This window comes from Pan paniscus, chromosome 17, assembly GCF_029289425.2.
Source record: "Pan paniscus chromosome 17, NHGRI_mPanPan1-v2.0_pri, whole genome shotgun sequence".
Classification (NCBI taxonomy): Eukaryota; Metazoa; Chordata; class Mammalia; order Primates; family Hominidae; genus Pan; species Pan paniscus.
In genome coordinates, this window is record NC_073266.2 from 48983364 (window position 1) to 48994381 (window position 11018).

The window sequence follows — 11018 nt, forward strand, 5'->3', positions numbered from 1 at the left end:
AAGTTTGGTTCCCTCAAAAACCAGCTGTCAGCCTTGTTCCTGCATGCCCAATGCAGGAGAGTCAGTAAAGAAGATTTGGTTCTCTGTATTTCAGGGGCATCAATGCCAGGTTGAAATATGCCATTCCGGCCCAGCTCAGTGGCTCACATGTGTAATCCCAGCACTTTGGAAGGCCAAAGCGGGTGGATCGCTTGAGCTCAGGAGTTCGAGACCAGCCTGGGCAAGAGGCTGAGGTGGGAGGATGACCTGAGCCCGGGAGGTCAAGGCTGCAGTGAGCTGTGATCGTGCCACTGCACTCGAGCCAGGGCGTTGGAGTGAGACCCTGTCAAAAAAAAAAAAGGAAGGAAAAAAGGAAGGAAAGAAGGGAGGGAGGGAAGATGCCATTCTTAGATTGAAGTGGACTTTATCTGGGCAGAACACCCACACACATAGACACATGCACACACACATTGTGGAGAAATTGCTGACTAAGCAAAGCTTCCAAATGACTTAGTTTGGCTAAAATGTAGGCTTTTAAAAATGTGAGCACTGCCAAGGGTTTTTCCTTGTTGACCCATGGATCCATCAAGTGCAAACATTTTCTAATGCACTATATTTAAGCCTGTGCAGCTAAATGTCATTCAACATGAAATACATAATTACAACTTGCATCTGTCTAAAATCTTGCATCTAAAATGAAAGACAAAAAATGTATAAAAATGGAAAACATGCATAGAAATATGTGAGGGAGGAAAAAATTACCCCCAAGAATGTTAGTGCACGCAGTCACACAGGGAGAAGACTATTTTTGTTTTGTTTTGATTGTTTTCTTTTGTTTTGGTTGTTTTGTTTTGGTGACCTAACTGGTCAAATGACCTATTAAGAATATTTCATAGAACGAATGTTCCGATGCTCTAATCTCTCTAGACAAGGTTCATATTTGTATGGGTTACTTATTCTCTCTTTGTTGACTAAGTCAATAATCAGAATCAGCAGGTTTGCAGTCAGATTGGCAGGGATAAGCAGCCTAGCTCAGGAGAAGTGAGTATAAAAGCCCCAGGCTGGGAGCAGCCATCACAGAAGTCCACTCATTCTTGGCAGGATGGCTTCTCATCATCTGCTTCTCCTCTGCCTTGCTGGACTGGTATTTGTGTCTGAGGCTGGCCCTACGGTGAGTGTTTCTGTGACATCCCATTCCTACATTTAAGATTCACGCTAAATGAAGTAGAAGCGACTCCTTCCAGCTTTGCCAACCAGCTTTTGTTACTAGGGCAAGGGTACCCAGCATCTATTTTTAATATAATTAATTCAAACTTCAAAAAGAATGAAGTTCCACTGAGCTTACTGAGCTGGGACTTGAACTCTGAGCATTCTACCTCATTGCTTTGGTGCATTAGGTTTGTAATATCTGGTACCTCTGTTTCCTCAGATAGATGATAGAAATAAAGATATGATATTAAGGAAGCTGTTAATACTGAATTTTCAGAAAAGTATCCCTCCATAAAATGTATTTGGGGGGCAAACTGCAGGAGATTATATTCTGGCCCTATGGTTATTCAAAACGTATTTATTGATTAATCTTTAAAAGGCTTAGTGAACAATATTCTAGTCAGATATCTAATTCTTAAATCCTCTAGAAGAATTAACTAATACTATAAAATGGGTCTGGATGCAGTTCTGACATTATTTTATAACAACTGGTAAGAGGGAGTGACTATAGCAACAACTAAAATGATCTCAGGAAAACCTGTTTGGCCCTATGTATGGTACATTACATCTTTTCAGTAATTCCACTCAAATGGAGACTTTTAACAAAGCAACTGTTCTCAGGGGTCTATTTTCTCCCTTAAAATTCATTATACACATCCCTGGTTGATAGCAGTGTGTCTGGAGGCAGAAACCATTCTTGCTTTGGAAACAATTATGTCTGTGTTATACTGAGTAGGGAAGCTCATTAACTGCCGACACTTACGTTCCTGATAATGGGATCAGTGTGTAATTCTTGTTTCGCTCCAGATTTCTAATACCATAAAGAATAAATCCTTTCACTCTGATCAATTTTGTTAACTTCTCACGTGTCTTCTCTACACCCAGGGCACCGGTGAATCCAAGTGTCCTCTGATGGTCAAAGTTCTAGATGCTGTCCGAGGCAGTCCTGCCATCAATGTGGCTGTGCATGTGTTCAAAAAGGCTGCTGATGAGACCTGGGAGCCATTTGCCTCTGGGTAAGTTGCCAAAGAACCCTCCCACAGGACTTGGTTTTATCTTCCCATTTGCCCCTCACTTGGTAGAGAGAGGCTCACATCATCTGCTAAAGAATTTACAAGTAGATTGAAAAACGTGGGCAGAGGTCAAGTATGCCCTCTGAAGGATGCCCTCTTTTTGTTTTGCTTAGCTAGGAAGTGACCAGGAATCTGAGCATCATTTAGGGGCAGACAGTAGAGAAAAGAAGGAATCAGACCTCCTCTCCTCTAGCTGTGGTTTGCAACCCTTTTGGGTCACAGACCACTTTATGTAGGTGATGAAAAGTAAACATTCTATGCCCAGAAAAAATGCACAGATACACACACATACAAAATCATATATGTGATTTTAGGAGTTTCACAGATTCCCTGGTGTCCCTGGGTAACACCAAAGCTAAATGTCCTTGTCTTAGAATTTTAGGAAAAGGTATAATGTGTATTAACCCATTAACAAAAGGAAAGGAATTCAGAAATATTATTAACCAGGCATCTGTCTGTAGTTAATATGGATCACCCAAAACCCAAGGCTTTTGCCTAATGAACACTTTGGGGCACCTACTGTGTGCAAGGCTGGGGGCTGTCAAGCTCAGTTAAAAAAAAAAAAAGATAGAAGAGATGGATCCATGAGGCAAAGTACAGCCCCAGACTAATCCCACGATCACCCAACTTCATGTGCAAGAGTGGCTTCTCACCTTCATTAGCCAGTTCACAATTTTCATGGAGTTTTTCTACCTGCACTAGCAAAAACTTCAAGGAAAATACATATTAATAAACCTAAGCAAAGTGACTGGAAGACAGAGCAATCAGAAGACCCTTTGCATCCAGCAGAAGAGGAACTGCTAAGTATTTACATCTCCTCAGAGAAGAATTTCTGTTGGGTTTTAATTGAACCCCAAGAACCACATGATTCTTCAACCATTATTGGGAAGATCATTTTCTTAGGTCTGGTTTTAACTGGCTTTTTATTTGGTAATTCATTTATGTTTATATAAAATGCCAAGCATAACATGAAAAGTGGTTACGGGACTATTCTAAAGGAGAGACAGAATGGACACCAAAAATATTCCGATGTTCTTGTGAATCTTTTTCCTTGCACCAGGGCAAAAAAAAAAAGAAGTGAAAAGAAGAAAGGAGGAGGGGCATAATCAGAGTCAGTAAAGACAACTGCCATTTTTATCTATCGTAGCTGTTGCAGTCTTATGGGAAGCAATTTCCAACATTCAACTATGGAGCTGGTACTTACATGGAAATAGAAGTTGCCTAGTGTTTGTTGCTGGCAAAGATTTATCAGAGAGGTTAAATACGTAAAAGGGAAAAGAGTCAGATACAGGTTCTTCTTCCTACTTTAGGTTTTCCACTGTGTGTGCAAATGATACTCCCTGGTGGTGTGCAGATGCCTCAAAGGTATCCTCACACCACAAGGGACAGGAGCGAGATCCTGCTGTCCTGGAGAAGTGCAGAGTTAGAACAGCTGTGGCCACTTCCATCCAATCATCAATCTTGAATCACAAGGACTCTTTCTTAAGTAAATATTATACCCGGCCGGGCACAGTGGCTCACGCCTGTAATCCCAGCACTTTGGGATGCCAAAGTGGGCATATCATCTGAGGTCAGGAGTTCAAGACCAGCCTGGCCAACATGGCAAAACTCTGTCTTTATGAAAAATACAAAAATTAGCCAGGCATGGTGGCAGGCGCCTCTAATCCCAGCTAATTGGGAGGCTGAGGCTGGAGAATCCCTTGAATCTAGGAGGCAGAGGTTGCAGTGAGCTGAGATCGTGCCATTGCACTCCAGCCTGGGTGACAAGAGTAAAACTCTGTCTCAAAAAAAAAAAAAAATTATACCTACATTCTCTTCTTATCAGAGAAAAAAATCTACAGTGAGCTTTTCAAAAAGTTTTTACAAACTTTTTGCCATTTAATTTCAGTTAGGAGTTTTCCCTACTTCTGACTTAGTTGAGGGGAAATGTTTATAACATGTTTATAACATGTTTATGTGTGTTAGTTGGTGGGGGGGGGGGTATTACTTTGGCATGCCATTTGTTTCCTCCATGCGTAACTTAACCCAGACTTTCACACCTTATAGGAAAACCAGTGAGTCTGGAGAGCTTCACGGGCTCACAACTGAGGAGGAATTTGTAGAAGGGATATACAAAGTGGAAATAGACACCAAATCTTACTGGAAGGCACTTGGCATCTCCCCATTCCATGAGCATGCAGAGGTGAGTATACAGACCTTCGAGGGTTGTTTTGGTTTTGATTTTTGCTTTTGGCATTCCAGGAAATGCACAGTTTTACTCAGTGTACCACAGAAATGTCCTAAGGAAGGTGATGAATGACCAAAGGTTCCCTTTCCTATTATACAATAAAAAATTCACAACACTCTGAGAAGCAAATTTCTTTTTGACTTTGATGAAAATCCACTTAGTAACATGACTTGAACTTACATGAAACTATTCATAGTCTATTCATTCCACTTTATATGAATATTGATGTATTTGCTGTTGAAATAATAGTTTATGAGGCAGCGCTCCAGACCCCACGTAGAGTGTATGTAACAAGAGATGCACCATTTTATTTCTCGAAAACCCGTAACATTCTTCATTCCAAAACACATCTGGCTTCTCGGAGGTTTGGACAAGTGATTCTTGGCAACACATACCTATAGAGACAATAAAATCAAAGTAATAATGGCAACACAATAGATAACATTTACCAAGCATACACCATGTGGCAGACACAATTATAAGTGTTTTCCATATTTAACCTACTTAATCCTCAGGAATAAGCCACTGAGGTCAGTCCTATTATTATCCCCATCTTATAGATGAAGAAAATGAGGCACCAGGAAGTCAAATAACTTGTCAAAGGTCACAAGGCTAGGAAATACACAAGTAGAAATGTTTACAATTAAGGCCCAGGCTGGGTTTGCCCTCAGTTCTGCTATGCCTCGCATTATGCCCCAGGAAACTTTTTCCCTTGTGAAAGCCAAGCTTAAAAAAAGAAAAGCCACATTTGTAATGTGCTCTGTTCCCCTGCCTATGGTGAGGATCTTCAAACAGTTATACATGGACCCAATCACCCTGCCTTCTCCTTAATTTCTTAAGTCATTTGAAACAGATGGCTGTCATGGAAATAGAATCCAGACATGTTGGTCAGAGTTAAAGATCAACTAATTCCATCAAAAATAGCTCGGCATAAAAGGCAACTATTCTCTGGCTTAGTCATGGATGAGACTTTCAATTGCTATAAAGTGGTTCCTTTATTAGACAATGTTACCAGGGAAACAACAGGGGTTTGTTTGATTTCTGGGGCCCACAAGTCAACAAGGGAGCCCCATCTACCAAGCAGCATGTCCCTGACTACCCCTCAGCCAGCAGCAAGACACGGACCCCAGTCAGGGCAGGAGCAGGGTTTCGGCGGCGCCCAGCACAAGACATTGCCCCTAGAGTCTCAGCCCCTACCCTCGAGTAATAGATCTGCCTACCTGAGACCGTTGTTTGCCCAAGAGCTGGGTCTCAGCCTGATGGGAACCATATAAAAAGGTTCACTGACATACTGCCCACATGTTGTTCTCTTTCATTAGATCTTAGCTTCCTTGTCTGCTCTTCATTCTTGCAGTATTCATTCAACAAACATTAAAAAAAAAAAGCATTCTATGTGTGGAACACTCTGCTAGATGCTGTGGATTTAGAAATGAAAATACATCCCGACCCTTGGAATGGAAGGGAAAGGACTGAAGTAAGACAGATTAAGCAGGACCGTCAGCCCAGCTTGAAGCCCAGATAAATACGGAGAACAAGAGAGAGCGAGTAGTGAGAGATGAGTCCCGATGCCTCACTTTGGTGACGGGTGCGTGGTGGGCTTCATGCAGCTTCCTCTGATAAATGCCTCCTTCAGAACTGGTCAACTCTACCTTGGCCAGTGACCCAGGTGGTCATACTAGATTTACCAAGGGAAAATGGAAACTTTTATTTAGGAGCTCTTAGGCCTCTTCACTTCATGGATTTTTTTTTTTCTTTTTTTTTGAGACGGAGTTTTGCTCTGTCACCCAGGCTGGAATGCAGTGGTGCAATCTCAGCTCACTGCAACCTCTGCCTCCCAGGTTCAAGCAATTCTCCTGCCTCAGCCTCCCGAGTAGCTGGGACTACAGGTGTGCGCCACCACACCAGGCTAATTTTTGTATTTTTTGTAAAGACAGGTTTTCACCACGTTGGCCAGGCTGGTCTGAACTCCAGACCTCAGGTGATTCACCTGTCTCAGCCTCCCAAAGTGCTGGGATTACAGGTGTGAGCCACCGTGCCCGGCTACTTCATGGATTTTTGATTACAGATTATGCCTCTTACAATTTTTAAGAAGAATCAAGTGGGCTGAAGGTCAATGTCACCATAAGACAAAAGACATTTTTATTAGTTGATTCTAGGGAATTGGCCTTAAGGGGACCCCTTTCTTCCTAAGGGATTCTTAGGTGATTCTCACTTCCTCTTGCCCCAGTATTATTTTTGTTTTTGGTATGGCTCACTCAGATCCTTTTTTCCTCCTATCCCTAAGTAATCCGGGTTTCTTTTTCCCATATTTGGAACAAAATGTATTTATGCAGAGTGTGTCCAAACCTCAACCCAAGGCCCGTATACAAAATAAATCAAATTAAACACATCTTTACTGTCTTCTACCTCTTTCCTGACCTCAATATATCCCAACTTGCCTCACTCTGAGAACCAAGGCTGTCCCAGCACCTGAGTCGCAGATATTCTACTGATTTGACAGAACTGTGTGACTATCTGGAACAGCATTTTGATCCACAATTTGCCCAGTTACAAAGCTTAAATGAGCTCTAGTGCATGCATATATATTTCAAAATTCCACCATGATCTTCCACACTCTGTATTGTAAATAGAGCCCTGTAATGCTTTTACTTCGTATTTCATACTTGTTATACATAAAAATATACTTTTCTTCTTCATGTTAGAAAATGCAAAGAATAGTAGGGTGGGGGAATCTCTGGGCTTGGAGACAGGAGACTTGCCTTCCTACTATGGTTCCATCAGTATGTAGACTGGGACAATACAATAATTCAAGTCTGGTTTGCTCATCTGTAAATTGGGAAGAATGTTTCCAGCTCCAGAATGCTAAATCTCTAAGTCTGTGGTTGGCAGCCACTATTGCAGCAGCTCTTCAATGACTCAATGCAGTTTTGCATTCTCCCTACCTTTTTTTTCTAAAACCAATAAAATAGATACAGCCTTTAGGTTTTCTGGGATTTCCCTTAGTCAAGCTAGGGTCATCCTGACTTTCGGCGTGAATTTGCAAAACAAGACCTGACTCTGTACTCCTGCTCTAAGGACTGTGCATGGTTCCAAAGGCTTAGCTTGCCAGCATATTTGAGCTTTTTCCTTCTGTTCAAACTGTTCCAAAATATAAAAGAATAAAATTAATTAAGTTGGCACTGGACTTCCGGTGGTCAGTCGTGTGTCATCTGTCATGTTTTTCGGGCTCTGGTGGAAATGGATCTGTCTGTCTTCTCTCATAGGTGGTATTCACAGCCAACGACTCCGGCCCCCGCCGCTACACCATTGCCGCCCTGCTGAGCCCCTACTCCTATTCCACCACGGCTGTCGTCACCATTCCCAAGGAATGAGGGACTTCTCCTCCAGTGGACCTGAAGGACGAGGGATGGGATTTCATGTAACCAAGAGTATTCCATTTTTACTAAAGCAGTGTTTTCACCTCATAAGCTATGTTAGAAGTCCAGGCAGAGACAATAAAACATTCCTGTGAAAGGCACTTTTCATTCCACTTTAACTTGATTTTTTAAATTCCCTTATTGTCCCTTCCAAAAAAAAGAGAATCAAAATTTTACAAAGAATCAAAGGAATTCTAGAAAGTATCTGGGCAGAACGCTAGGAGAGATCCAAATTTCCAATGTCTTGCAAGCAAAGCACATATTAAATATGATCTGCAGCCATTAAAAAGACACATTCTGTAAATGAGAGAGCCTTATTTTCCTGTAACCTTCAGCAAATAGCAAAAGACACATTCTAAGGGCCCACTTCTTTACTGTGGGCATTTCTTTTTTTTTCTTTTTTCCTTTTTTGAGACAAAGTCTCACTCTGTTGCCCAGGCTAGAATGCAATGGCGTAATCTCAGCTCACTGCAACCTCTGCTTCCTGGGTTCAAGTGATTCTCCTGCCTCAGCCTCCCAAGTAACTGGGATTACAGGCGCATGCCACCACGCCCAGCTCATTTTTGTATTTTTAGTAGAGATGGGATTTTGCCATGTTGGCTAGGCTGGTCTACGAACTCCTGACCTCAGGTGATCCACCTGCCTCAGCCTCCCAAAGTGCTGGGATTACAGGCATGAGCCACTACACCCAGCCCCTACTCTGGGCATTTCTTTGATTAAAGAGAAGGGGAGCTCCAACAAGATACACCTGCAGCAACTCAGGCCGTCTCATCAGTTCAGGCCAGATCCATGCTGCAACCAGCCAGGTCAGGGGAAAACCAAAGAACCCCACACACCCAATTTACTTAGGCTGATCCAAAATCCATGTATGGAGAACTCACATGCACCAGGCACTATTTTAGGTGATCTGAATATAAAGAATAGGACCCAGTACCTGCATTTATTTAAAGAACTCACAATCTTTTGAGAACATAACTGTTTCATCATGGTTTGGCAGGAGGCTATGGTACAAGGCACAGCAAGGGTAAGAAGGAGGAAGAAACCAACACCCTACAGAAATCAGGGAATGACTCTGAATAGGTGTCACTTAATCTGAGTGTTGGTAATTTGTCAGATAGACAAGGGAAAAGGTATTATAGGTAGAGAGAATACAGTTTGCAAGACCCAGCCAAGTGAAACAATTTGATAAGTTGAGAGAGCAGATGATGATTCAGAATGTTGAAGGGCAAAGGTATTGAGGCGGGATGGGTTATGCTGCTATCACAAATAACCCCAAATCTCGGGGGCTTAACAAAGTAAAAGTTTAGTCTCACTTGTGCCAGGTCCAATGCAGAACTCTTTGCTCCAGAGACTCTTTAGGGTGGCTTTCCTTCTAATGGTGACTGTTTGAGACAGTTTGATTTAGTCTTGTGGCTTCAAGGTCACACTGGTGACATTTAGCCAGCAGACTGAGGGAACATAGTATGGTATTAGACCCCTCTGTGCTGAAGTGTCACACATGAGTCCCACTGACAACTCACTGGCCAGAGCTAGTTACATGCCCCCATCTAGATGTGCTGAGAAATGTGGCCCCTGGCTGGGAGCCATTTCCCAGAGCAACTAACTCGATGCTCTGGAAGAGGAGCACTAATCTGAGTTGGCCAAAAACCATCTCTACCACAGTAGGGTTGGGACTGGTGGGGCATGAGGCTGGAGTGAAGGTTGGTTTTATCTGCCACCCATTACAGCTGTGAATTTGTCTTAAAAGCAACACGGGTCCATTGAAGGGAACCTTGACATCAGTCATGTGGCTGGGACAAGAATAGTTACCACTTGCCCATCATCTCCAACCAGGATTCTCCAGGAGGACCTGAGTTAGACACATGGCTTAGGCCTAAACCTACCTGAGTGGTCTTTCTATTTTCCTCCAAATTCAAATCTCAAATCTTGCTACCCTCTAACTGGCTATGTTGAGAGAGGAAAAAACTTGAAGAGAATACAGTGTAGCTTTGAACTTTTCCACATGCACTTTTCCCAAGATACATAGCAAAATCAATGTCTCCAATTCTATTAATGTTGTTAGCAAGTCCTTGTTCCATGCATATTGGTTAATCCATAGCAAATTGCCATTTTTATAGATTAAATGGTCAAATATTGGCAATTTCATAAGGTTCAGCCTATTACCTACCATGATTGTATTGGTCACTAAGCTGCCTATTTTTAGAATGCTACATATTCATTTGGCTGTTGTTAAATAGCTATGGATTTTTATAATCAAAACAGGTTGAAAATATGAATCAGTTTAAAACCACATACATGTGGCCAAGCACAGTGGCTCATGCTTGTAATCCCAGCATTTTGGGGGGCCGAGGCAGGCAGATCACTTTAGGTCAGGAGTTCAAGACCAGCCTAGCCAACATAGTGAAACCCCATCTCTACTAAAAACACAAAAATTAGCTGGGCATGGTGGCGGGCACCTGTAGACCCAGCTACTCAGAAGCCTGAGGCAGGAGAATCGCTTGAACCCTGGGGGGTGGAGGTTGCAGTGAGCTGAGATCACGCCACTGTACTCCAGCCTGGGCGACAGAGCAAGACTCTGTCTGAAAGAAAATAAACTATATACGTATTTTTAAAGGAACTGGTTCATGCAATTATGGGAGCTGGCAGGTTTAAAATCTACAGGGCAGGCCCACAGGCAGGAAACCCAGGGAAGGGTTGATGTTGCAGTCTCATCCGGAAGCAGAATTCCTTTTTCCTCATGGGTCAGGAGGAGGAGCCTGAGTCTATTCTTTTAAGGCCGTCAAGTGATTGGAAGGGGCTCACCCACATTATAAAGGGTCATCTACTTTGCTCAAAGTCTACGGGCTTAAATGTCAATCACGTCTAAAATATACTTTCACAGCAACATCTAGGCTGGTGTTTGACCAAAAATAGGCCTAACCAAGTTGACTATAAAATTAACCATCACAGTCCCCTTCCCCAAATTTGTTCATCATAGAACGAAATCTTTGGCCACATTCCTATTCTTGAGGTCACGGGGAAAACTGATATATCATGATGAAGATCCCTCCAGCTTTAGGGAATTAAGAGATGCCTGTGTTTCTGATTAGTGGGGAAGGCTGTGAATGGAATTAA

The 11018-nt window shown here is 42.5% G+C and overlaps 1 protein-coding gene across 1 annotated transcript; it reads left to right on the top strand.

Moving 5' to 3' along the window:
* Nucleotides 1-990: 990 nt before the first annotated feature.
* On the top strand, nucleotides 991-8005 carry TTR (transthyretin). Its single transcript, XM_003830255.4, has 4 exons — nucleotides 991-1150; nucleotides 2074-2204; nucleotides 4308-4443; nucleotides 7752-8005. Exons 1-4 carry the CDS (start codon nucleotides 1082-1084, stop codon nucleotides 7857-7859), a joined length of 444 nt encoding a protein of 147 aa, XP_003830303.2. The 5' UTR covers nucleotides 991-1081; the 3' UTR covers nucleotides 7860-8005.
* The last annotated feature ends 3013 nt before the right edge of the window (nucleotides 8006-11018 follow it).

Excerpts from the sequence above, each read along its gene's own strand:
- TTR (XM_003830255.4), top strand. The coding sequence starts at position 1,082 with ATGGCTTCTCATCATCTGCTTCTCCTCTGCCTTGCTGGACTGGTATTT. Across the intron at positions 1,151-2,073 it reads TGTCTGAGGCTGGCCCTACG|GGCACCGGTGAATCCAAGTG; the intron begins GTGAGTGTTTCT and ends CTCTACACCCAG. Across the intron at positions 2,205-4,307 it reads TGGGAGCCATTTGCCTCTGG|GAAAACCAGTGAGTCTGGAG; the intron begins GTAAGTTGCCAA and ends CACACCTTATAG.